The sequence below is a fragment of the Ammodytes marinus genome (genome assembly GCF_949987685.1).
Source record: "Ammodytes marinus genome assembly, chromosome: 20".
NCBI lineage: Eukaryota > Metazoa > Chordata > Actinopteri > Uranoscopiformes > Ammodytidae > Ammodytes > Ammodytes marinus.
Genome location: NC_137224.1, coordinates 14,846,466 through 14,873,934, shown reverse-complemented (window position 1 = coordinate 14,873,934; position 27,469 = coordinate 14,846,466). Strand labels below are relative to the sequence as shown.

Here is a 27,469-nt window from a genome sequence, read left to right as displayed (position 1 = left end):
TAAATTTCAGAATGTGATATAGGGGATCATCATGCCTCGCTCACTCCAATTTCAGCCGTTCATAGCAGGCTACGTCCATGTTGTGAGATACCTGTCATTTAAGCCTGTTATTAAAGGAGGGCATGCAGAATATTTGCAGTATCTGTGGCCAAGTCATTTGAGTTGAGAGACCTCGTTTGACCACAGCAGACGTTTAATGACAGATATGAGAATATGAGTATATATGTCTTTTGTAGGTACCCATTTTGGCTAATAAGATAACACACTAGAAACTGCAGAAGTGAAGAAAGTGATAAGTTAGAACATATTTATGATTTTAAAAGAGATTCATGAAGAGATTAGGTTGGACATTTCAAATACAGTATAGAGTTTCTGATGATTTGTGCAGGCGATTCAAATGCTGATGCTGATGTTTCAATATTAACTCTGGGTCACATTAGTGGCAAGATCCTCTCAACACTGCCACCCAATGTATAATGGGCCCATAACAGTCTGCACTGGTAACTGGAGCCAATATGGGCGTGGAAGTATCCCCCTGCAACCTCATTTAATTTCATTGTTTGGTGCAGTGTGAGTGCTTGGTCTCAACACTCAGCCACATGGTGAGGTGTTAAGATGATGATGATTAGTTTTCAGAGTTTCTTCAAAGGGCATCACACATAGTTCCTTTGCCATAAGAAGAAAAGTTCTGAATGGCTGTAAGAGGACCAAAAATAAAACCTGGCTGTAAAGTACTTTTATGTTGAACCATTTCAACAATTTCCTCTCCAAGCCAAAATAGAGAGGTGACCCTGAATAGCTGACTATTTGATCGAAGGAGCCGGATTCGACTGCAGTCGAATAGTCACTATAATTGGGTTTTGAAAACAATAATCTTTTCATACCGGCTATATGGGGGTGCTGAATTTCTGATTTGACATGGAATTGCTTGGTTTCTCCAAATAAATCATGATACCTATGTAGACTAAATATCTGCCTAATATACAGTGAAAATAACTCATGAGCTTTTAATAAATCTCCTTAGTGTGTGTGAATAGTAAGTCACTAAATCACAATAAAATAAATGAAAATGCCAAGTCACAAAGACAAACTGTAATTGAAAAAAAAAACATTCTTGGACGATTAGTTGACTTGAGGCAAGATTCGACAAATCAGATTTGACTATGTCAATTCTAAGTCGGGTCCAGTGACAGCCTTAATGTTTTCATTGAGCAACAGAAAAATATTATATTTGAACTTATATGTTTTTTCTTTGACAGTAACTCAATAGCTAAACTGGGCCTGGTCACTTTCTGCAGTTGTTCTTGGTTTTCTGTTTGTAATATAACAGTTTTCTTCAAGTCTCGTGCCACCCAATGCTGCCATTGTATTGGCCACGACATTTCCTACAATGATCAATCACTACACAACATGGACCTCTCTGACACTGGAATGCCAGCTAAGCCATCGCAGACATTGTACGCATGCCAATGGCGCACAGTGTCGTTTTCACCAAAACTGTGTCATTCAGAGGGTGCATGGTGTAATAAATCACCAAACTACTGTACATTGCTATGGGCTACATTATCAGAAACAATGACACTGTGTTTTATCAACCTTTTTTTTCATTAGGTCATTATTTTAGCAATACATTAGAAAGACAGGCTTAAGATGCCAATCTAAACTGACATTTAAATTGACATGCACAATATATTTTACAATCACAGCCATCGTAATAAAGATTAAATGTTAAAGTCATATTGGCTCAACATAATCCCTCCACATTTCTCAAGGTCTTGGATACAGTGTTCAAAGTACTGATATTTTTGGAACAGAAATTAAGATCATAACAAAATGACAAGACATAGAAAGAAGATATTGTTATCACTAAACAAAGCTGACTGACTGATAACAGAATACCTAACTGTAACAATTTGCACTGTAAAAACATGCTTGATATATCTGACACTTTGCATCACACAACATAAAGGTTTACCTCACCCTTCTCTCTGTGGTGCTCCGCGCAGTTTAAACAGATCAAAACTAGATGGCCACAGAGAACGTTTCACCCAAATCAGCAGCGTATATTATTAGCCCTATGCAATATCAAGCACTTTTGCATAGGCCCTACACTTAGCCTACCATTTAAGCATCTTCATTTATGTGCATAAAAATAGAACAGCTCTGTCTACTGGACACATTTTTCGACCGACTGCTTTCACTGCTTCGCACACAGTGTGTATTACATTGCCTATGCATCATATTTCGTGGGAGTGTAGGTATATAAGCCTGCGATGGTCTCAGAGCGCTTCACTGCAGTGAAAAGATCCATCTGATTGAATCCACTCTAGTCTCTGGGGATAACACACTAAGGTGAGTGTCACTGAGGAGCTGCAGACCCTTTAGGCACTGCTGCCTGACTCAAAGAGTGGGTCAGGTCTTCCACTCCATGCAATGGGATACAAGTTTGTCTTTGGATTTCACTAAGGAAACGAAATGGGGAAAGTCTTATTTGCCAACCACAGCCGCAAAAGGATATTTGATCTTTTGCCCTGGGGGGGGCTTGGTTTTGGAGAAAAAAAATTGGACTACCGTTTTCTGATCATTTGTGCCTTGTCTTTTTCGGGGGCTGCAAGAGAGGAATACTCACAGAGAAGGAGCTGTAACATAAATTGCATGGCACAATGAAGATTACATGTAACTCTTTTACTTTTGAATGCTGTATTGTGAAGCGCTGTGAGGGAACTTACCATGCTTTCGATTTCAAAATAAAAAGCTGCTTTATCCTGTTTCGATTTTGCTAGAGCTTAACTGATGAACTGACGTCTTGTCCTCTTCTCTCCACCCTCAGTTAAAAATGGCCCTTGCAGGAATCCTGAACCAAGCTGACATCACTGCAGCCCTCGCGGCTTGCCAGGGTAAAACCCACCACGACAAAGACACAGAATTTAGAAGAGCCTAGCTAATAGCTACACATTCTTATTACACTCATTTGTAAGCCAGCATGTGAATGTCTTGCTGCAGAATTCAGATACCAACAAGGAATCACTTTACCAGATTGTAGTCCCAGCCAGTTAGAAGGTATCTTTTATGAATGTATCACAGAAGGATTATCTTGAGAGCTGGATCCATAGAACATCCAGCATGCATGTAAAGTCTGCGGGTCTTAGTAAAAAGCATGTATCCTCATGTGTATCAATTGAGCTACTCTAAGAGAACACCCTCAGCAAATTCAGCTAAAATACTGAACGACAGTCAGCGCAAGAGTCAGAGCAGAGCAGAGCCTTGCATTCAAGATCCAATACAGCTTCAGACATTTCAGCTATGTGAATGGTACATCCACAGCATCTGACTTGCTACCTTTTTTCTCTGTCTCCTCACAGCTGCCGATTCTTTCAAGCACAAGGAATTCTTTGCTAAGATCGGTCTGGCTGCCAAGTCCCCCGCCGATGTCAAGAAGGCCTTTGAGATCATTGACCAGGACAAGAGTGGCTTCATTGAGGAGGAGGAGCTCAAGTAAGACACCACCAGTCTCTTAAGATTTTAATTTTAATTGAGAAATCACACATAGTCTAGAACTCAAATCAATGAGATGAATACAGAGCGATATCAATTAGGATTCTGAGAATTTCTGAAGGACCACCTAATGAATTCATCATCAGAAATGTACTGTGTATCTGGCAGGAGAGGTATTTACAGGTCTGCTATTGTTCTTAATGCATATTCTCTACTGTAATACTCAGTCATTCTCTCTGATGGTCCTATCCAGGCTGTTCCTGCAGAACTTCTGCCCCTCTGCCAGAGCCCTGACCGAGGCCGAGACCAAGGCTTTCCTCAAGGCCGGTGACGTTGATGGTGATGGCATGATCGGAGCCGATGGTGAGAGAAACTTATATTGGTACAACATGGGGAGCTTCCTCTGGAGCTAGACACACATTAAACGTCTTCAAGTAATTGTGAGAAATATCTTTTACAATTCTCCCTTTCCCTGTCTCCATATAGAGTTCGGAGCCATGATCAAGGCCTAAATGAATATGCTGACCAACAACTTACTTCACTACCCTAAAGGAATAACTTGAGCCACCAACACACTCCTCAACTCTTCTCTTCCTCTTCCCTCACACTCTCTCTCTCTCTCTTTATCTCCCTCTTCAACTCTGAACACTACTTTTATACACATGATCCTTTGACCCCGACCATCCACCAACTCTCTCTGACCTTGCTCCTCACTTTGCTATCCACGATGAATGTATACCTGACTAATTGATGGCATGACTGAACTTTGTCATTATCTCTCTCTCTCTCTAAATCACTTGCTTTTGTCGTCGTTCTTCTATGTGAGTTTTGCTAATTGTGAAATCAGTAACGATGCACTTTTATGGGAAACGGACGGATGATGAGAAAGCAATAAAGGTTCTTTTTCAATAATACATGTCTGACGAGTCTTCTTCAGCACAAATGTGAATCACAGATGGCCGCAAACTGACAATACTACAATATGTAGCCTAATGACAATACCAGAAGTAATTGGTGTTAACACTGAACACCTGCATTTTTAAACTAAAGATTATTTACAGGATGAATCTGGGAATAGGAAACACATTTTAAATACTAGTACAATACAGTAAATCTGATTTAATTGAATCTAATGACCACCAATCTAAAAGGTAAAAATAAATAAAACACATTTCATTCATTTCATTCAAATATTGTTAAAAGTTATCAGTAAGTAAATGCTAAATGCTAAACATTCAGCTAAAATGCTCTTCTAATGTAACAGCAAAATAAGTGGTCATTAAAGAGTCACTACATCAGCAAAGTGTGCAGAGTGTTGTGAATTTTACAACAATGTGCAACATCTACCATAAGCTTGCTAACGTTAGCCACCATTTAGCTACTGCTCATACCAGACCAAGCTGTGGCAGCAAAAATTGTGTTTTATTGATTACAAAGTGAACTGTTCATTTGTAAGAGGGAGAGTGTTATATGTTCTTTCAAAAGTCACATAGTCTCACTTTAAAGGTGCCTTTTACTATTAACAGGGACATGAAGCAAAAGAAAACTCTTTCAACATCCTGATCTTATTGCCTATCATACAGTGGCACACACCAAACCTCTGCCCTACTTCATCTAGCTCTCATCAGTATGCCCCAAGTAAAGACAGTGCTGCATTGATAGGAAGCAGCCACAAGGTGGCGCTCTTGATCTTCCAGTGCATCACAACTGTTTTAGCTGCAGGGAGGTTGTACATTGAAAACTCAAAGGCTTGGAAACAACAAATATCATTTTTCTGAGCTTCATGTCAGTTCACTCTCTTTTTAGTCTTAGAACATGTAGCCTGGTTGTGGGACTATAAAGTTCTGCCACTCACCTATGTGCTGAGTCAGAGCTTCACTACAGGTGACACTGAGGAATAATGAGGTGTATTCCCTCGGTTCTTGTTACAAAAAGCATCCCTCCCTTCTCCCTGCTAATGCCATCCGTGCTGACTGGATCCACCAGAGACGCTGCTGTGTCAGGTCCTTTGAAAAGGGCACACAGCAAACTCATCAGTTTAGAGGAGTGTCCAGTTGTCATAGTGACCAGGTGCAAAACCCCCTCTGAAAAAACTTAAATAAAATATGTGTCAGAATACCATGTTAAACATAAGTAAATTTGAGTGATTTGATTTCACAAGCCAAACATTTCTGACATGGGAATGCCAACAGCAGTGGTATACAGTATCTCAACCACTCTATTTGGTAGACTATATTTCCTCGTCTGACAGACTGACACTGAATATATTTTTTTAATTTTACTTCTGCTTTTAGTGCACAATCGGGATTATATTCCACAAAGTACTTTTTTTTTCTCTTTTTTAAACTTCCTTTCCATCGGAGGACAATATGTTACTGGATACCACGTTTGGTCTTTGCAAAGCATTTCCTTTTCCTATTCACACTGGTTGTTACACAACATTTAAAGACACAGTGAGGTTTTCAAAGCTTTTTTCTTTTTGACAGACACCGCTTTTATATCAATGTATAAGATTACTGATGAGGATAACAATCCCCCCTGGTGAGTCTTAAGATGACTTATGGCATGCTGCTGCTCTCTATGGTAATCTTAATTTAGGAGATTATTCACTAATACCAAAGAGAGAACGCATGCAGGCCTGATTAAATTTGAGGAGTCTGTACCGGGCTTTCCACATGCACCTGCAGAGAGAGAGACAGAGAGAGAGAGAGAGAGAGAGAGAGAGAGAGAGAGAGGGTGGAGGATGGAGAAGGAGAATGGGAGGGGGGAGCAATGTAACACAGGGTAAAAGTAAGTTGATTTGACACAGTTCAGTTGTATGACAGTAGGGAGAGAGAGAGCGGTGTGTGGTGGTGTACTGTATATACCTGCACAGTAAAGGTTAATTGGGCAGGTGAGGAACTCGAGAAGGAGGCTTGCCGGCTGCAGGAACATTTGATCCGCCGCAGACAGGTTGGAAACTCAAGCATCCTCCCCTCTATATAAGAGCCAGCCAGCTGTCAGCAAGCACCACTAAGCCTTATCTGCCTCCGCTTGGGACCGTTGGACCAGAGAGGAAACTGAGCCTAAAGAGGTGAGTCCCACAGCTGTAAAGGGGGTGGGGGAAAGACAGTTGTTAGACAGATGTGCTACCTACCTGCACTGTGAAGCTTTTTCTTTTAGTTTTCTTTTTTCGCTTTTGCAAAAGGTTTTACAGCTTTTAGACATGCTCAGCCTCGTCAGATTTTTTTAGTTTTCCTCAAAATCTATTACTCTTTTAATTTTATTCAATTCTGCTTTTGACAAAAGATGTTCTGGGTCAATTACAGGGTTTGTTTTTCACACCACCAAATATTTTATCCTGTGCGCTGTTCCTATGAGATAACATGAAACATAATAGCCCAAGATAAGATTTGAACTCTTCAGGCTTTTAGGGACTGCACTCAAATTATTAAAGAGATAGTTCAGTATTTTTAAATGGGGTTGTATGAGGTACTAATGCATAGATAGATTGTTACCTTGTGGAGATGGCGGTGTGCACAGTCACTTTAAGGAGTTTGGGGGAGAAGTCGCTGTACTAGAAGTCAGCCTTGTACTGTTGCAGAAGGGGCCAGAAGAAATGCTTTTCTTCTCCACATACTGTATATAAATGCTAACCTAAAACCTAAATATCAGTTCAATTGTAAGTTTAACCGCGATTATTTCCAAAGCTTTAGTTTGCAGCCAGACAGCATTATAATTGTTTTGAGGTGAGAGGACTGTTTGTGTTTTTCATGTCAAAGTGAAAATGTTTAGCTCGTCAGTATTTTTCTTCTAGGCTTTTACACAATGGATTTATAACAAAACACTTGTTACCCTAAAAAAGTGTGAAGGGAAAGCTATGGTTTAGATTGTTCTTAGCAAGCTAATTAATTTTCAGATGGTTGTTGGCCTTGATGCCAGCAAGAAATTCAAGTTGGGATTGGTCGTCACATTTTTTGGGGTGTTGGTTGTCACATGATATCCAAAAGCTGCAGCCAGAAAAGGAACCCAATAACGAAAGAAATTGTCAAGCTGTATCTTCGCTGACACCCCAGAGTAGGAAATTAATAAAAACTTCACATCTGTCCCCATTCAACTCATTTGTGTACAGTCCCTAACCAGGGTGGCCTGATGAATCAGACACAGATCAGAATATCATTAACATGAATTTATGAAACAGAATACATGAAAACAATTGAATTTGACAAAATACATCATAGGTCTGTTCGGCCTGACAATCATGACTGCAGTTTTGCCAGGATAATAACATTAACCTAGATACATCTGAGTACAAAAAAAAGAAGAATTAATCCAGCATGACACACAATTGTACCCAGGCCAAATCCCAAAACCTGATGTAGGTGAATACATTTATATAAAGCTTTATTGCAGACACAGGTCCATATAACACATCATACAGTATAAAAAAGGAGACGCAAAAATACTTAGAAATTAATAAATTACATATTGACCTATATAGGCTATACAGGCTATTGCACTAATGCCGTCTCAACCTAGACGTGTAGCTATAGCAGCTTTTCAGAGGGCTGACTGGCTTCAATTATTTTGTTCTCTGACTTGTCCAGGCGACACATAAAACTAAACATCGAGTGCCTCGCAATTTTTCATTTAAAGAGATAGAGAGTGAGTCATTATGTGTTCTATTTTTGACCCCACAGGAGCAACATGTCACTCACATCCATCCTTTCGGCTGAGGACATTGAAAATGCTGTCAAGGACTGTCAAGGTAGCATCTTCACGCGCACGCACGCACGCACGCACGCACGCACGCACACACACACACACACACACACACACACACTCACACATAATGATCCAGATAGACAATACATAGGTTGACTTTATAATCTGTGTTGCATTAAAACCATTCTACTATAGAACGGGTGTATTATCTTCTATAATCTGTTAATGTTCTGCCTCCTCTCCACTGAAGCCACGTTCAGCTTTCACTGAATGGGGATAAAAATATGAATTTTTGGAAAAGGTTTTTCAATCATGTTGTCTGTTTTTTAGTGGAGAGGCATGTGTCTATCCACTGGACTTAAAAGATCAAAAAAGGGGGGGAAATCTGCCACCTGGACGGCAGCCGCAGGCCGTTGTAATCCCCATATTAACCCTACGACCCAGTGAACCCCTTGCTTCTGTTCATCTTTTTTAAATACATTTTTGTATTTGTCACTGTGTATGTTTTTCAAGCTCCGGACTCCTTCTGCTACAAGAAGTTCTTCCAGCTGTGTGGCCTCTCCTCAAAGACGGCCAAGGAAGTCAAAGATGTTTTCCAGATCCTTGACGACGACAACAGCGGCTTCATCGAGGAGTCTGAGCTGAAGTGTGTAAAAACCACGATAGCTACATGGTTATAGGATACATTATCTGGAGTCTAACAAGAACGAGACATGAGACATAATGGACCTTACAGTAACACTTCCTGGGGATAAGTATCTAATCTGCTGGGTGAACAGCATTATCCCTTACTAATGATGTAATAGTTACATTCTTAAATACCCTGTGTAAACAGTAATGCACTGGAAAAAAAAATTAATATTGTATCTTCCTTCCTGCAAAAGAAAACTTTAACCAAAAGTATTAGTTAAGTATCTGTACGATGGGTCAATTTGTGTTCATGACATCAAGTGAGATTTGATGGTATCGTTGTATTACTATGGCATTATTACAATCATTATTTGGGTGGTAACACTACAGCAAGCCGTCTCCTTTTAATCCACTATATGGGCTGAGGGTCAAATTGAGCCATGCAAATTTAGGAATTGATTATGTGTTGTTTAAATGTGTGTGTCTGCAGGTTTGACCTCAAATATTTACATTTATTTGAGAGTGTGTGTGTGTGTGTGTGTGTGTGTGTGTGTGTGTGTGTGTGTGTGTGTGTGTGTGTGTGTGTGTGTAGGTTCTTCCTGCAGCAGTTTGTCCCCGGGGCGCGGACCCTGACTGAGGCGGAAACCAAGAGGTTCATATCAGCAGCTGATGACGACAGTGACGGCCGAATTGGAGTGGAGGGTGGGTATCTGATTTCTCAGATCAGTACAAACACATGATGTTGGCATTAAATGACCTCATGGGTTGGATCAATACATGTGAATAGGGAAGGTAAGTTAACTTTATGCAGTTTGGATCACAAAAAAGTTGGCTTTAGCTCTCATAAATAAATGCTCAACTTGTGCAGGGTCAAAGTCATGAATTTTAGTAAGAAAATGGTGATGTTTTTGAGCCGTCAACACTTTGGGCGATTTTCTCCTGATGCTAAAAAGAAATGTTTACATGTAATATCACAAGTGTGAGCTGCCTCCGTCTTCTTTACCTAAAGGGACACAGTATACATGTATAAACATTTGCGGTCAAACAGTCATCAGTAGACAAATGATTTGCACTGGTGTCACTTTTAGTCTCAGAACACGTAACAACTGAACATTGATTTAATCGTCAATATCAGAGGCAAGTTGCAAAGTTCCTAGAAGCAGCAGCAAAGAGAAATGACATAGCATTTTTACCTTAGAGCTTTGGTTAAATCCATTGCTTCAGTCGAGTAAATCCTTTGCTTCAGGGTCATGTTGTCTAAGGTCTATCAGTGTAGAAACTGCACTGATATTAGAAGTCGTCTAAGCTCCAGATGTTTGTTCCATCCTTTCATCCATTTACCAGAAAAATCTGAGCTCAGCTGTCTTATATAATAGGATGTAGACTTGGATAATCCAAAAAAGAATGTTTTTTTAGTCTGGTTTAGTTTCTTTGTACACCCCAGTGCTTGTCACTTGGTTTAGAGTTGACCCCATTGTTAATCATATACGTGTATCAGTTCTACATCAAATATGCTTGATCTGAGATGGATGACAGGCAAAGGGATAGTTGAGTGCTGCTGACTATCACATTCAGGGATTAATTTTTACTTTTCTCTCTGTAGAATTCCAGACCATGGTCCTGTCCTGAGGTTTTTACACATGGAAAGAGACCAAGCCTTCAGTCCTCTCCCCCACCTCTAGAATCATCTGATCCCAGCTTCCATTCCCAGTGATTTATTTGGTTTTCTACTCAATTCTGTGCATGCTAATTAGTCTTTTTTTTCACTGTCTTTGGTCCATGTTTTCTCTTCTGTGAACACCCTACCTCTGACAATCAAGATGAATAAACATGTGGAAACATAAATCGACCTCTTTATGTGTGGTTCTTCTCAAGACATAAACAATGGGTTTATAACAATGGGTTAAAAAAAATATGATACAATGATTCCTATATTCAAGCTAACAAACGGATTTGTGTGCAACAATAATATTTGTATGTACTGCAAAAATACTATCTGGGAAACCAAAGTGGCTGAAGATGACAGCAGATTAAAAGTAGCATTGGAAAATTCTGCACATGGCATTCAACGTGCAATAATTGATTATACCTGAGAAAAACAATGTAGGATGTGACTCTTGTATAATATTCATATATCATATACAATTTTTTTTAAATTTGAGCGTATTTGAAATTAGCATTGGTTTAGTTATAGAAAAATATAAGGTATCAAACGATAACAGGGTTGATGTGAGAGTAAATGTGTGTTACAACATAAACAAATGCCTGAAAGTGGAGATTACAGTAACAATTAACCAGGAAAGATATCGTATATGGCAATAGAAATCCTGTTGTCATTGTCGGTTTACAAGCAGCAAAGAGGGATGTTAGTGTACACAGTTAAGAGTTGCAGTCATAAAAAGCATTGGGAAAACAAGTCAAAAGCACCGGGCTAAGTGTTATCAAGATCAAAGTGTTAAACTGAGTTAAGATGAAGTTAATTAAGAAAAGTGTTGAAGTTTTTTAAATTGACAGTGTCTTCATATTCTCTGTTGGAAATGGGGATTACAATCTCTTTGCAAAACAAGCAATTCTATCTTGTAGAACCAAGTGCAGCTTAATAAACCAAAGTTTATGTGAGTATGAACCCACATTCTAACACATCCCAAGTTAATTGAATAAAAGTTAATCCACAGCTGGAACAGCTCATGCTCCCAGTATGGACTGGGAACCTTTATTTTGCAAGAAGCAGATTTGTACCCGAACAGTTGACCACGTGACACCGCGCTGTCAAAAGCAGGAAGTTAAGGATGTGAAGTATAATGCGGCATCTCCTCTCATTGATCTCATTTCCTCATTTTTTGTTGTGTTTGTTATTTTCGCACTCTATAACCACGGACACCTGAATGTGTCGGGTCTATGCTCTGTGAGGTGAGTTGTTATCGTCGTGTTACTCTTTTACCGTCACGGTTTCACTTAACTTTGCTTAGCTAAGAGTGTATAGCACAGCCGGCTAACTAGCAGCTCAAACCCGCTCAACATCGGCTACCAGCTGGGTTTTGTGAGCTAGTAAACTTCCAAAGTCACCTTGTGTGTTTAATTCACGTTGTCATATGTCCCAAAACATCTAATTTGTATTGAAAATGTCGAGGGGCTTTAGCTCAGCTCGGGATTTAGCCGTTTCGTTGCCAAATTCACGTTATGACCATGACGTACTGTAAACACAGCGGCAGTGACACAATGTGAAACGGGCAGTAAACAAACCTCTGAGCGGGGGTTGAACGACAGTCAACAGGGGTGGAACGACAGTCTTTTAAGTACTCGGGCTGAAGTGAAAACAAACACATTGAAGTTCCACATACTTAATTTTCTAAACATCGATCACCTCCGTAAAAACCACATTGTTGTGTAGTGAGTTGTTGCAGGTAAATAATCCTAATAAAGAAACCTCGGTACACTCTTATTGCTCAAAGAAACGTTCAGTTCCAGATCATCAGACGCCTTGTGTCTGAATTGTGCTATAATAAACTTGCCTTGCATTGGAAACTGTTTTAGACTTTAGTGTGTATATTGTTGTATACTGTAGTGTCTACATTTCAGATTTTAATTGTGAGAACCTCCAGTGGGATTTTCTTCTGCTGCTCCATAAATATTCACTTTGCATTAATAATAACTATTAAAAGAAGAAGAAGAATCATTTATAAGTCCCACAACAGGGAAATTTCACTCTGTTCACTCACCACTGTATGAATTAGGGAGGGACGCGCTAGTCTCACAATGCCAACACCATCTCCCCAAAACAACTACCGTTACGATACCATTGCTTTCTTTTTCACAAATTTCAAATCTGCCATAGCTCACTGCATGTAGCTAATTGCAACAACTTTTTTGTAATGTAGCATGAGACCAGGGATTGTTGTGACACTTAAGGCTGAGTCATTGGCCCGCTACGACTGATTGAATGTAACACACCGTAGGCTTGGGCCAGTATGATATTCGGGCAGTATGATGATAATAACCTTAAGCAAAAATACCACAGTCTCACGGTATTGCGACTACAGCTCTCGAATGTGTTATTTTGAAATGTCTGGGTAAAAAACAAAAAGGAAATTCCACCTTTTTAATTCTTTAAAGAGGACCTATGATGCTTTTTGACTTTTATGACCTGTAAACGTTGTTATGATGATTCATAGTCATGCTTAACCATACTAAATTATCAAATAATGACTTACATGCATTTCGACGTATTCCCTGCTGACCGTCTGGGGTGTCTGTGCAGAGCACTAAACACTATTCTAGCCAGTCGAGAAGTCACGTCTTCAAAGCGGTCTACCCTTTCATAATTGGTGACGTCGCATAAAAATTGGTGATGTGACCACGCGGATGTTTCCATGTATGGTAATGCTGTCACTTCCCTGTTCGCGTCTGCCTCGCGCCCTTATAGGTCCATGCTCGCGCTTCCCGCCACTGAAAGTGTTTCGGAAGGAAGGTAACCAATCACAACGGAGTGGGGTTTGCAGGAGGGGGGGGGGAGGGTAGCGGAGATGGCCGATGCACAGGCGGAGGGAGCGGAGATTGCCGAAGCACACACACTCAAGTGTTGACAGGATGTGCTGGATCGCCAAAATAAGAGAAAGAGCTTCCCGAAAATCTACATAGTTTTTTGTGATGTGATTCGTGTCAGGTTGCTCTATAGCAGTGTAAAACAAGAAATGAAGACCAGAAAAGTAGTATAATAGGTCCTCTTCAAACAACATATTGAATGTTCGGAACATTAATAGACTTGTATGATAACAATAATTGAATTATTCTAAACGAAATTGAAATAAAAAGCAGTCCTTAAGTGAGCAGCTCAACACGGTTTTTTTTAGAGACGTGTGTGTGAGGGTGTGTGTGTGTGTGAGAGGGTGTGTGTGTGTGTGTGTGAGAGGGTGTGTGTTTTCAACTTAATGAATATTATCTCTGAATTTGTCACGCGTCACTGAGTGTTGTGCTTGTCTTCACCCTGCAGGCACACGGCATGCTAACCAAACTGCCTTCGGAGCAAAGGAAACCCAGACGCAATTTACACCAATGCTGATGATTAGGTAAAAGCACTACTTGTTTAAGGATGCAAGGCGGATGGATGTTGATGCTGGCTGAAATACATCTAGAGGTCTTTCAGCTTTGATCAGTATTGTTGTCTCATTTTGCCACCTGTCTCTGTCTGTCTGTCTGTGTCTCTATCTCGCTCTTGCTCTCTCTCTCTCTCTCTCTCTCTCTCTCTCTCTCTCTCTCTCTCTCTCTCTCTCTCTCTCTCTCTCTCTCTCTCTCTCTCTCTCTCTCTCTCTCTCTCTCTCTCTCTCTCTCTCTCTCTCTCTCTCTCTCTCTCTCTCTCTCTCTCTCTGTTACAGTCCCAGAATGGCCTCAGGAATGCAAGAGAAACAGTACACACCTTCTCTGCTCAATTTTTTCATCTACAACCCTACGTTTGGACCAAAGGAGGGAGAGGTGAGGTGGATTCCCCCCAGTCGAAAAAGAATCCGCCAAGCAAATATTGTCTAGCTTTGCTTACCAAGGGGTTCATAGGGGGGGGGGGGGGGGGGAATGAAAGCGTTATTTATTGCATTACTAATTCAAGGTCTTTTGTTTGCTTTGTTTTTTCAGGAAGAAAAGAAGATTTTGTTCTACCATCCAAGTGAGGTGGAGAAGAATGAGAAGATCCGAAATGTGGGCCTTTGTGAAGCCATTGTTCAGTTCACCAGGTACAGAGTTCAGTACTGGAAAGATGCAGCAGAGTCCCCCCCCCCCCCTCCCCCTATCATGTTACTGCCTATGTGGCTCGGTGTGTGTTTATTAAGCCTTTTGGCATCTTGCTTGGACTTGGCATCAATTGAAAATAAGTATATTACACAATCGTCATAAACCCACAGTGGAACAGAATAGGGGAAAATGTTGCACTAACACCCTGTTTCCACCTGGCATTAATATGTGGTTTTTAGGATCCGATCGCGCTAACTACAGGTGGAAACACGCTCAATGCGCATTGAATGCGCATTGAAATTATCCACATTCGGAGGTGGTTTGAGACCACTTATCCACATACCCATTAACAGTGGAAACGCATATGCGCATCTCATACACATTAGGCCCCGCCCACTCAACTGCGGCGAGTGACTGGGCGGAAACGCGTACTCATTCACGCGACAATTCACGTCATAAAAGCGCACCGTTGCAGGTAAACACATAGACATTATAATGTCTATGGGTAAACAGACAACAGAAAACAGAAAACATTGAAGATGGAGTGTATAAGCGGAAATGATGTACGAGCTGATTTCCATACAGCGCGGGGAATTCGAATCCGGATCGCAAACGCGCATAGAAGACGCATTGTTAAGGCCAGGTGTGAACAAGCATATTACATTTACATATAACGATCGGATTCCTCAGAACCACATATTAATGTCAGGTGGAAACAGGGTCTAAGTGGCCTGAATGACACAGATGACGCTAACATCTGTAGAGGCACAAATGAGTGTGCTGATGGTCTTGTGTGTGTGTGTGTGTGTGTGTGTGTGTGTGTGTGTGTGTGTGTGTGTGTGTGTGTGTGTGTGTGTGTGTGTGTGTGTGTGTGTGTGTGTGTGTGTGTGTGTGTGTGTGTGTGTGTGTGTGTGTGTGTGTGTGTGTGTGTGTGTGTGTGTGTCCTCTCTTCATGCCCATGTCGTCTGTCTATCTTCCAGGACATTCTGTCCAACAAAACCAGCCAAATCCCTGCACACACAGAAGAACCGGCAGTTTTTCTTTGAGCCCGAGGACAATTTCTGGATAGTCATGGTACCTCAACGCCTTACGTGTACTTTACTCAGTTCACTATTAACTCTTGTTTGTTTGGGATATGTTTGACCCTGTTTTTTAAATGTAATTCGTGATATGTTTTCCATCTGATTTAATTCCTCAGGTAGTTCGAAACCCAATGATCGAGAAACCAAACAAAGATGGCAAACCTCCCACCATAGAATATCAGGAAGAGGAAATACTTGTGAGTGCTGATTAGAGATTCTCGTCAACATCAAAGTGAATATTGTCACAGTTTTGATGTTTTACTTACCGTGTCCTCTTGCCTCTGTAGGACACAGTTTATGGCGCAGTGGTACGGGAATGCTACAGTATGTATAAGGTGAGTGTTGGAACCTCTTGAGGTTTAAAAACTGTGTGCACACTGTTTTTCTTTCTTCATATTTCTAGGAATGATCTTCAAAGAGTTGTTATTCTCCTTGTGCCATAGCTCTTCAATGGCACGTTTGGCCGAACGGTGGAAGCCGGCGGAGTGGAGCTGCTCATTCAGAAGCTTGAGAAGTTCTTCTACAGGGTAAGTCCACAATACATCCATTACATACATTGACCTTGCTTCACAGTGCTCAAAGAGTGCGCCGGGGCGGCAGTGGCGAAGTGGGTAGGGAGATCGCCTCTGGAGTGCAGGGTCGGAGGTTCGATTCCTCGCCTACCCGCTACATGTCGAAGTGTCCCTGGGCAAGACACTGAACCCCAAATTGCTCCTGAGTGTTCAGAAAGCGCCTTGCATGGCAGCTACTGCCATCGTTGTTTGAGTGTGTGTATAAAAATGTGTTAACATATGTGAAGCGCCTTGTGACCCTGGTCTGTGAAGGGCGCTCTATAAATAAAGCTTACTTACTTACTATTTTAGTTTGTCCCTGTTTGACTAGTTGTAATTTAAGAATATGCACAGAGTTGTTTATGCAACTTCAGTCAAGCCTAAAAAGCCAATGTTTTCTCAAGGTACCGGGCCTGGCCTTCACCAATGATCCCTAGACATACAGCCTTTTGTTTCTCTTCAAATACTCATGTTACTCTGTCTGGGAAAGATGCTTGACGTATTTCTTAATAATAATGGTCAGTCTGCGTTAGCTTCACGCTACAGTCACCGCACTGGAATGACTGGCGCTCCATGCAAAAGCACTTGTACTAAAAAGTATAAAAAATTCATTTCTAATTAGGGGGACACCCTTTCTTAAGCTAACGCAGGCTTCCCTTCTCCGCCCATGTAACCCAAAGACGGGAGATAAAGAAAGAGAGAGGCTGTGGTGTAGTGTGCGTATCAGAGGTTGAATGTCTTCTGCCTCTGGATGATGTCAGCATCTCCAGAGCCACCAGAGCATCAACTAACCTCCTTTCTCCTTCCGTTCTCCTGTGTCTATGGACCGTCTTCTGTTCTCGTTAAATGTATATTGCACATATTGTAAATAACGTTCTTCATTTTACACATTTAAATTTCACTACTTTTCTTTACCGTTGTTTTTTTATGCACTATTTAGATATATTTTTTAAGATTATTCTTTTGGCATTTTAAGCTTTTATTAGACAGTTATAATAAGAGAGACAGAGATTAAATGGGGTAGAGAGGGGAATGACTTGCAGAGAATGACCTTGGGCCAGATTCCACCCTTTGGTCTACTGCTTCTGAGGACTGAGCCTCTATTGGAGGGCGCTCTAACCACTACACCACGAGCGCACCCCCCCCCCCCCCTACTTATCTTATTTCATCCTTTTGTACTTATCGCACCATGGGTCGGAGATAAACGTATTTTAGATTCCTCTTTAATATTGCAGAAATTGACAGTAAAGTTGACTTGACTCTCTCTGCGTCTTTGTGTGTGTGTGTGTCTGTTCACTTCTGGTTCCCCCAGTATCTTCAAACACTCCACCTGCAATCCAGTGATCTCCTAGACGTATTCGGAGGCATCAGCTTCTTCCCACTGGACAAGATGACCTACCTGAAGATCCAGTCCTTCGTCAACAGAGTGGAGGAGAGCCTCAGTCCCATCAAATACACTGCCTTCCTGTATAACGACCAGCTCATCTGGTACGCACTGAACTGAACTGAACTAAAATTTGGCAGTGAATTGTATGTGCTTGTCCTTAAAGTCCACCTGCGTGTTTTTTTTTTTTTTTTTTTTGTTTTTTTTAATTGAATGTGTTACCGTGCAGCTTTGTTTTATTGGCAACCATAAACCAATGCAAATTCCCAGCATTGGCATCTACAAACACTTCATGGAATGCTGGGGTAAACCTGTAATCCTCTTAGCGGTTAATGTGCTCCCTGACATGTCAACCTTCATTTTTAATTGCACTTATCTGCCACTGTCCCCAAGCTGGCTCGGTGTGTGCAGGGAGATTACATGATTGCTAATGAAATGAATCGAGAGTAGCGTGATCCTGGGCTGATAGCGGACTGTCAATAGACAAATGGTGAACATCTGTTTAGTTAATGTCCAAATTAAGAGGGATTGCTGTAGAGTATACATTGTAGTTAACGACCACTGCGGAATGGTATTTACCAGCAGGAGGCTTTGGTGTTAATGTCCAGCTCCATAATGCACATGTTTATAAGTGTCATTTTCTCGTTTGGGTTGGGCTCTTGCAGGAGCGGACTGGAACAAGATGACATGAGGATCCTGTACAAGTACCTGACCACCTCCCTGTTCCCCAGACACTCTGAGCCAGAGGTGAGACCGGGGGGACACCCTCCTATCTAGAAAACCGTAACATATGTGGAGAATCCTGGTTACAGTATATTAAGTTAAGTTGCTTTGATGAAAAATGGCTACATTTCAAATTTGTCTTTTTCGCATATCCCTTCTCAAGACACCGCACTCCAGAGGGGGTCCTTGCTCAGGGTCAGCTCCAGTGCCGCGCACCTGGAGCGGTTCGGGGTTAAGTGCCTTGCTTAAGGACACAATGGTAGAGATGGTGGGCACCATAAATGTAATAGCCACCACTAGTTTTACAAATAACAGCCTCCTCTCCGATGGCCGGTGGAACCAGCGACCTCATGGTTACTAGTCGGCCCTTCTTCCTCTAGGCAATCCTACCACCCTCTTCTCTTAGCCCCAATAGTGTGTGTTTGGTGTTTCTCCCTGACCAAATATACAGTATCAGGATGTAATGTGATCAAAGCGCTTTTTATATTAATGATCCAGACAGTGCGTAGGGCACGACTTGCCTGAATATGAGCTGTGACGATCACTTTCAAAACTAGGGCCACACGTTTTCACTCTAACCCGTCTCTGTCTGTCCTCTTTTCTCTCCTTAGTTGGCTGGTAGGGACTCTCCTCTAAGGCCGGAGGTCGCAGGGAACCTGTTGCACTATGGGAGGTGAGTCCCCAAGCCCATTTATCTATGTTTATGTATCAAAAGTAGGAAATAACTCAACTTACAATGAGTCTATCGATGTGTGCCCACTTCCTCAACAGAGGGCAGGAGAAAAACAAGGTGTTCAAAATACAAAGTACCGCATTACAGTGGAGGAAATAAGTATTTGATCCCTCACTGATTTTGTGAATTTGCCCACTTACAAAGAAATGAGCGGTCTATCATTTCAAAGCTAGGTTTATTTTAACAGTGATAGACAGAATATCAAAAAGAAAATCCAGAAAATCACATAAAAAAGAGATATAAATTATTTAGCATTTCATTGAGTGAAAAAAGTATTTGATCCCCTACCAACCATAAAGAATTCTGGCTCACACAGATTAGTTCTCGTGCTTTAAAAAAGTGTTCTTTATCTCAACTAGTTTCCTCTATAAAACACACCTGTCTCAACTTGTTACCTGTATAAAAGACACCTGTCCATAGAGTCAATAAATCAAACTCCAACATCTCCATCATGGGCAAGACCAAAGAGCTGTCTAAGGACATCAGGGACAAGATTTAGACCTGCGCAAGGCCGGAATAGACCATTGGCGAGAAGCTGGGTGAGAAGGAGACAACTGTTGGTGCGATTATTTGAAAATAAAAGAAACACAAAATTACCATCAATCTCCCTCGGTCTGGGGCTCCATGTAAGATCTCCCTTGTGGGGTATCAATGATCATGAGAAAGGTGAGGGATCAGCCCAGATCTACACGGGAGGAGCTTGTTTATGATTTATAAGGCAGCTGGGACCACAGTCACCAAGAAAACCATTGGTAACACACTATGCCGTAATGGATTAAAATCATGTAGTGCCCGTAAGGTCCCCCTGCTCAAGAAGGGACATGTACAGAACCGTCTGAAGTTTGCCAATGAACACCTTAACGACTCAGAGAATGCTTGGGAGAAGGTGATGTGGTCAGATTAAAACAAAATCAAGTTCTTTGGTATCATAGTGACTCGCCATGCTTGGAGGAAGAGGAGTTCTGACTATGACCCCAAGAACACCATCCCCACAGTCAAGCATGGAGGTTGAAGCATTATGCTTTGGGGGTGTTTCTCTTCTAAGTGGACAGTTGGACTTCACTACATCGAGGGAACTATGGATGGGGCCATGTACCATGAAATACTAGGTGACAACCTCTTTCTCTCAGCCAGGTCCGTAAAAATGGGTCGTGGATGGGTCTTCCAGTACGTCAATGACCCTAAAAATACAGCAAAGGCAACAAAGGAGTTGCTGAAGAAGAAGCACATTAAGGTCATGGAGTGCCCTAGCCAATCTCCGGACCTTAATCCAATAGATCTGTGGAGGGAACTGAAGCTCAAAACCTTAAATATTAGGAGAGGATCTGCAAAGAGGAGTGGTCCAAATATCCTCCTGAGATGTGTGCAAACCTGGTCATCAACTACAAGACACGTCTGACCTCTGTACTTGCCAACAAGGGTTTCTCCACCAAGTACTAAGCAATGTTTTGATAGGGGATCCAATACTTATTTCTCTCAATGAAATGCAAAATAATTTCTATCTTTTTATGTGATTTTCTGGATTTTCTTTTTAATATTCTGTCTATCACAGTTAAAATAAACCTAGCATTAAATTTATAGACCGTTCATTTCACTGTAAGTGGGCAAACTTACAAAATCAGTGAGGGATCAAATACTTATTTCCTCCACTGTATGTGGTCTCGAGTCAACCGACTGTCAGTGATGAGTTTAGTTTGCAATCAACCAAAGTATTCAAGGAAGTAACTCCTTTGGCCAACAAAGAGCAAGGGATAAAGTATCACCTCGGCCCTATGCAAAATCCATTTTCTCTCCAGTTTCAGTGTACATAAGTAACCAGAGAAAGTTTGCTCATGTACGTTGCTCTCTGACATATCGTGTGTCTGCTGCACGTGGCTGCTTGATGTAAATAGTTGCTGAAGGTGAAGTTGAGCATTTTCAGAAGTCCAATTGTGCCTCCTGACGAAACAGGCAACGCAGATTCACCCCTCTAACTGGATAACGCACACTCAAAGTTTTAGGATTAATTTGACAAAGGCCAGAAATGTTTACAATTTCAAAGCTTCATAAGAGAGCCACATGCCTTCAGTGCTAAAGGTTCCACTTGAGATTAGAACAGTGAATCCTTTGTTCAGTTTGTGGTTGTGAAGGAATGAGGGGAGAGCAGCTTCTGATCCATTTTTAGAGCTGAGGAAATTAATCACTTTTTAGTCTCTTTGTTGATTCTTTTACGATATCTTAACCACTAGCGGCTGTGTCGTTGTGAAATCTGGTCTGAATAATCATGGCACCCAGATCAAGATTCGTACTTGCTTTGCCCACTGTCAGCCCAACCTTTCCCCCTTGAGCAACAGCTATAGTGTAAACTTTTTCATATAAATGAGGGCGGTTACCTTCAAGCCATTGCCAAATGAGTTGACACAAGTATATTTAGCCTACGACTCCACAAAACTCTTTTTTTCTCAGTATGGCAGCGTTAACAAACTGGTGTCGCCCCCCCAGACATTTTCCCACGAGTTTAGAAAAATCCAAAGAATCGCCCACGAAATGTATCAGTTGTTGATTCTACTTCTAAGAAAGAAGCTTGATGTACACCAGAAGGAAACATTTAGTCAACAACGGTGTTGTTGAAATTACCCAGACCTCCTCAAGGGTGCAACAGAAGTTACGCACTACTTCTTTAAAAGAACGACAAAATCCAGAAGAGGAGACCACATGAGCTAGCTATTAGATTTTGTCTTGTTTTGAAATAAATCTCTTTGGTACAGGTTTTGACTTTTACACCCTTTCTCTCCCTGCTACACCGTCATCTGTCCTCTCCAGGTTTATAACTGGACCGACCAATCTTAAAGATCCAGACGCCAAATTCCGATTTCCAAAAATATTTGTCAGCACGGAGGATGGCTACGAGGAGCTGCATCTAATTGTTTATAAGGTAAGGCAGCAGGGTAAATGTGATTTTCTATTACAGTGTTTCGTTACGTATTAAAATGGGAGGCGGGGGGGTGCTCATTTTTTAAGATGATTTTGATAATCTGTTTCATAACCAGAGGATTTGTTTACGAAACAGTAGAATTAGGATTAAAGAAAAATATTCCACTGCTCCATCACGCAATTCGAATTTTTGGGATTAGACAGCTGAATTTTAACATGATGAAACACGTCCCCTCGATGCTGATCATCACAATCATGTCATTTCTAACCTGTTTTGACCTTGATTCTGTGCTTAACCTGCACTGATCTGCTGGGTTTTTTTTCAGGCGATGAGCGCTGCTGCTTGTTTTATGATCAGTGGTAAGTGTGCACCCAGTCACCCACCCACCTCAATGATGGAGTTAACTTTTAGTTTGTTATTTTCTAGTATTTCTGCGGCTCTTATAATGCCCCATAATGGCTGACCTTTCTTCTCTCCCCCCCGTCTCGTCTCTTGCCAGCCTCTGTGGAGCTGACCAGGGACTTCTGTGAACAGTTGGACGGCTTAGTGGGCCCTCAGCTTACTTTGCTGGCATCAGACATATGTGAACAGTTCACCGTTAACCGCAGGATATCAGGGTCAGTCGTGAATCCACCACTTTCCTAATCAACAACTCGCCACCATGTGACCATGACTCATTCTTGTTTTTACCAAAAAAATGACTTGTGATGACTCAGATTGTGGCCACATATTTTCTTGCAGATACCGTCTCTGTTTTAAAAGTATTTTTGTTTATTTTTTCTGTCTTTTAAACAGATAACAAAAGACAAGATTTTAAGGCTTGAATATTACAAATTAAAGGAACATTTTGAGAACTTAACAGACAAACTACACTATGTCACTCCGGTTTCCTGAGTAAGAATATAAATCTTGTCTTGCTCTCCGTAGCTCTTGTTGCTGCTGACGGCTCACTATAGCTCCAACTAATGATTTAATATCGTCATCATTTGTTTTTCCCCATTCATCCTTTCATTTAGAAAGTGTCAAAGGGTTGTGAAAATTGGCCATCAGATATTCATAGTTGGAAGATGGAAACAGATATTTGACATTTTAAAGTGCTTGGATTAAATATTGATTAAATTGATAAGGTTATTGACAGAAATACATTTTTTTTAAATAAAATAAAAATCCCCACTTCCTTCCTCTCACTTGTAAGAATTTGACATATTAGTCGACTCTTCTTCCTCTGGATATCGACGGGGGGGGGGGGGGGTCCGCTTAGGGGTAACTCAAGCAGCGTAGCTTTAAAGACTGGCATCCTGGCCCCACTCTGTTTTTAACCCCAGCAGTTCGCTTTAGATATGTCTAGGCCTGTAATCCTACACTAGACTCCCTTTGCCCAGACAATTTGATGGGCTCCTTTTTTAATCACCCAAAGAATCTGCTGAATAAATAATGCCTTCCCAAATTCCCCAGCTGGCATTCACGTCCATGTCCTGATTTGGCCCCGAAGCAACTGTAAATCATTAGAGGTAGCACAGATCAGTTACAGAATATGGCTTATTTGAGTGTACACACACACACGCACACACACACACACTTCCAGGGATGCAGTTACAGTACTGTATCCTCAGCTCACCTTGACGTAGATGGACAGTTAAGAAGGCTCAACGAAAATGCACAGCTTGGTTTTTTAATGGATTCTATCATCCGACGTGGTTTCATTCCGCCATCATTAATGTGTGCTTCTGACTTATTCTCCTGCTTCATACGACTTAAAAGAGTTAAATGCAGCTCCTCACAGAAACAATTCAAGATGCACCAATTATTTTCTCCACAGAGACTTGCTCCTTTTACACACGCAGTTGGTCAGGGTTATGGTGACGGTTCAGATTATGTGACTGTGCTTACTTTGCTTTGACTTTTTTCTTCTAATAATTTTTTCTAATCCATCTGTTCTTTCAATTGTGTGTTTCTTTCAGGCCTGAGAAGGAGCCCCAGTTTAAGTTCATCTACTTCAACCACATGAACCTGGCGGAGAAGAGCACAATCCACATGAGGAAGACCGCCAGTGTTTGTCTCACCTCTGTTCATCCAGACCTCATGAAGATCCTGGGAGACATCAACTGTGACTTCGCCAGGTGCAGCACAAATAAATTGCCCCTTTTTGTTAAACTGTTGCTGTGGCCGCTTTACTAAATAACTGCAGACATCTGTTCAGGTGTTTTTATTGTGACCATGTTGTCCATTAAAGTAGAAACCAAAAGAGTAGATACTCTCTTGGCTTTGGTGTTGTGAGTGAATAGAGATCACAAACAGCCATTAAAGGCAATTCAAAACTATCTCAGTGTTCCCCTAGGTAAGAAAATATGTAAACCTACAAATTCTGTCTTTTCCCTCTTTATATAAGCACAGCTCCCTCCTTTTCATACATAATGCGATGCCCCCTGGTAATTACTATGTGTGAAAACTTGCTATCCTTTGAAGCAGTCATGAGACCGTAGTCATGTGAGAGGCCTATTTTCAAGCTGTGGGACATGCATTGGCATTAACATTCATAGCATTTATTCCAGTATCAATATCAGTTCCTCTTTTTTTGGTGCAGATGTTGTGCAGATGCTGCTAATCATCACAGTGCTCTTTGTGTAATAATATAATTGAAAATTGGTAATTTCATGTTGTTTTCTGGTGCTTGAAATCTTAAGTTTTTTTTTTTTGTTTATTCACTCAGTCCTTTCCAACACAACCCTAAAGAAATAATACATTATATTTATTTTTTATTTATTTAAAGGTGCACTATGTAACTTTGGGTGTGTCAGAGAAGTGAACATTTTCTAAGGTACATTCTCATAACTGATTAAACAAACCTCCCTCACAGGAAAATTGGAGCTCTGGAACACTGTTTGAAGTTAGAAAGCTTCCTGAAAAGTTGCTGTTTCACTGTTGTTGTTTACAGCAGCAGTGCCCACAGTTTGGTTTACAAACATATTCTAGTCTTACGTTTGGTTCCAGGTGCTTCAACATAATTTAGTTTTGATTTATGATGATATAATTATTCTACACAAACCCCCTTCTCTGAAACTGCACAGTGCACCTTTAAGTGCTGTGGTCTATGCAGTAGGTAAATAAATCCTCTCATAAGTAAGATTGCCTTAAAGTAGAAAGAAACTTCTGTTAATCTGAAAGTTTGATGGTGCTAAATTCTCTCTCTGTCTCTGTCTCCCAAGGGTGGATGAAGATGAAGAAATCATCGTAAAAGCTATGACAGACTACTGGGTAGTCGGCAAGAAGTCGGACCAGAGAGAACTGTATGTGATCCTCAATCAGAAGAACGCCAATCTGATCGAAGTAAACGGTATGTCTCCACCATCTGGCAATGACGAAATGTGTGTTATTACCGCCAGTATAGATGACCTGCCTCAATGATTGGTCTCTCTACTTTACCCATAATGCCTTTTTTTTGTGTCTTTTCTCCGCTACAGAGGAGGTCAAGAGGCTTTGTGCAACGCAGTTCAACAACATTTTCTTCTTGGACTGATGCAGCGGACAAACTGTTTCCTCACACTAAAAACTGTCAGTGTTGCAGGGTATCATGACAGCAACAGTGTAATGCAATAATTGCATTGTAAAATAATAAGAAAAAAGAAAAGAAAAAGGCTTTCTCACCAAGTTTTTTTTATTTAACATTTGAAAATTGTAATTTTCTCCTGTAATTAAGTGTAAATCCAGATTTTTACTGTACATGTACTTTATTTTCTTTTTCTTTGTACATATGTGTGGGATTTGTTAACTAATTTTGATTTCTTTCAACAATTTGTCCATGCCTGTCACAATGTCTCAAGTTAATTTAAAAAAAAATGGATGTGCACAGAACAGTTCAATCTAGGTTATTTTGTTGATCAGTGATAGTTTTAGGGTAAGATGTCACCATGTTCGAAGAATTGTAGTTTATAAACAATGGCGCTAACTTTAAATAAATTAAGATTTGATTCTACTTCTTTTAAAAAATGTCTCCTTTTTCTGTTGAACGTACACAAAACCTTTGAATGGCCATCACTGATCATGTTTATCTGAAATCTATGGGACACATTTTCAAATGACAAGAATACATTTGGAAACTAAAGTTGTATGAACTTAAACCTCTGGTATTTCTGACTTGTGGATATTTATTCAGCGTAGTGGGGAATTCCTTATATTGCATGTGCAGGGGCGTCATGCTTTCCAAAATGCTGGGGGGGAGTGGGGGGCACACAGTATGTAGTCAAAATAATTCTGCATAAATTCAAACTGCTGCGAGAATATGGTGGTCAATCTGTTAGTGACAGACAATGGTATATCGGGGACTTGTTCCAATTGGAAACATTCAATCAGTCCGATTCACCCAAATATTCAGGTCCTACTGAGATTTGAACTCGGATCGCTGCATTCGGAGTCCAGAGTGCTAACCATTTCACCATGGAACCAAGACAGTACCACTTTGTGCTGCCAGAGACGTGTGGCATGATGACAGCACTTGATCTAGGCGCTATAGGGCAGTTAACATGCTAATTCTTGAGTGACTTGTATAAGGAGAAATGGGTAGTCCGATCGAACAAACAAAAACAACCCTGCATGGATACAACACTGCTGTATTTCCTTTGTCTTTCTCTATCCCTTTCTGAGGTCAGGGTATTTCCATCCATTTAGTTTATGCAACATATCCAAGGCCCGTTAGCAACACATTTGGGTAATGTAACTTTATTTGAGCAGGGACAATGTACAAAAGAAACATTAACCTTTTTTAGAGCAAGGAGAGATGCATTGTACCAGGTTTTAGCAAACTGCTATTTTCCGCCTGTAGTCCCTGGGCAGGTAACAATAAAAGTACTAAACTAAACAAGACACAACAATATCTAGACATGGGATTAAACATTAAAAGGACAACAAGATACAATGATTTAAATACATAGGATATAAAAAAAAGTTTATGAAAAGCACTACATATTTCATGATAAAAAATTAAGATAAATACCCCTGTCCTAGGTGATGGGCGTGATTGCCTTCTATAGTTCTTATCAACTTGTAGTGCTTTGGTCTGTGATACGCCATTCCATGGACATATCTGCTTTAGTAACGCAGGGTCCTGAAGTTTAGAGAGCCTGAGCAATAGTAGGTTCCACCGAGACTTGATCTCAGATCACTGGATTCAAAGTCCAGAGTGCTCACCATTACACCATGGAACCTCAACAAAGATTTGGAACTTAGGCTACATCCTTAGCTCTCACATGAAAACTTGAACAGGATCTTGAATTGTTGCCTGGCACTAGAGGGGTCGGTTGAGAAAGGCTCAACTTGATGAAAAATGCCCTCTGGCCCAATGCAATGTGATCTAAGTGAGATACTCAATCCTCCTGTGTTTCAATGTGTGGGAAAGGAATCATGCAGATACAGGATTGCAATACAGATCAGTCTTAATCACTTCTGCCGCTTTTCCCAGACTCGGTCATGTGGCAGCAGGTTAGACAGACTATTAACACTGTATTTTCTCAAACACTTTTGATACCTAGACTAGAG

General features: G+C 40.9%; 3 protein-coding genes across 3 annotated transcripts; all 3 read left to right on the top strand.

Annotated features, from left to right (window-relative positions):
• Positions 1 to 2,836: 2,836 nt before the first annotated feature.
• On the top strand, positions 2,837 to 4,007 carry pvalb3 (parvalbumin 3; the record flags this gene model as incomplete). Its single annotated transcript, XM_080049521.1, has 4 exons — positions 2,837 to 2,897; positions 3,363 to 3,495; positions 3,749 to 3,858; positions 3,982 to 4,007. 4 exons carry the CDS (start codon positions 2,837 to 2,839, stop codon positions 4,005 to 4,007), a joined length of 330 nt encoding a protein of 109 aa, XP_079905647.1.
• Positions 4,008 to 8,181: 4,174 nt separating this feature from the next.
• pvalb9 (parvalbumin 9) lies at positions 8,182 to 10,570 on the top strand (the record flags this gene model as incomplete). The annotated part of the gene is made up of 4 exons (XM_080049519.1): positions 8,182 to 8,242; positions 8,713 to 8,845; positions 9,422 to 9,531; positions 10,433 to 10,570. The coding sequence occupies 4 exons, from the start codon at positions 8,182 to 8,184 to the stop codon at positions 10,456 to 10,458; spliced, it is 330 nt and encodes a 109-aa protein (XP_079905645.1). The 3' UTR covers positions 10,459 to 10,570.
• A 1,037-nt stretch (positions 10,571 to 11,607) lies between these two features.
• ccz1 (CCZ1 homolog, vacuolar protein trafficking and biogenesis associated) lies at positions 11,608 to 25,906 on the top strand. The gene is made up of 17 exons (XM_080049098.1): positions 11,608 to 11,739; positions 13,820 to 13,895; positions 14,202 to 14,298; positions 14,455 to 14,552; positions 15,531 to 15,624; positions 15,749 to 15,829; positions 15,920 to 15,967; positions 16,076 to 16,159; positions 17,496 to 17,671; positions 18,233 to 18,314; positions 18,902 to 18,963; positions 21,826 to 21,937; positions 22,263 to 22,296; positions 22,437 to 22,554; positions 23,899 to 24,057; positions 25,144 to 25,271; positions 25,399 to 25,906. Exons 2-17 carry the CDS (start codon positions 13,882 to 13,884, stop codon positions 25,452 to 25,454), a joined length of 1,443 nt encoding a protein of 480 aa, XP_079905224.1. The 5' UTR covers positions 11,608 to 11,739; positions 13,820 to 13,881; the 3' UTR covers positions 25,455 to 25,906.
• The last annotated feature ends 1,563 nt before the right edge of the window (positions 25,907 to 27,469 follow it).

What these genes read in the sequence shown, in the direction of transcription:
- ccz1 (XM_080049098.1), top strand. An exon ending in GCCATTGTTCAGTTCACCAG is followed by an intron (nt 14,553 to 15,530) that starts GTACAGAGTTCA and finishes TCTATCTTCCAG; the next exon opens with GACATTCTGTCCAACAAAAC. An exon ending in CAATCTGATCGAAGTAAACG is followed by an intron (nt 25,272 to 25,398) that starts GTATGTCTCCAC and finishes TCTCCGCTACAG; the next exon opens with AGGAGGTCAAGAGGCTTTGT.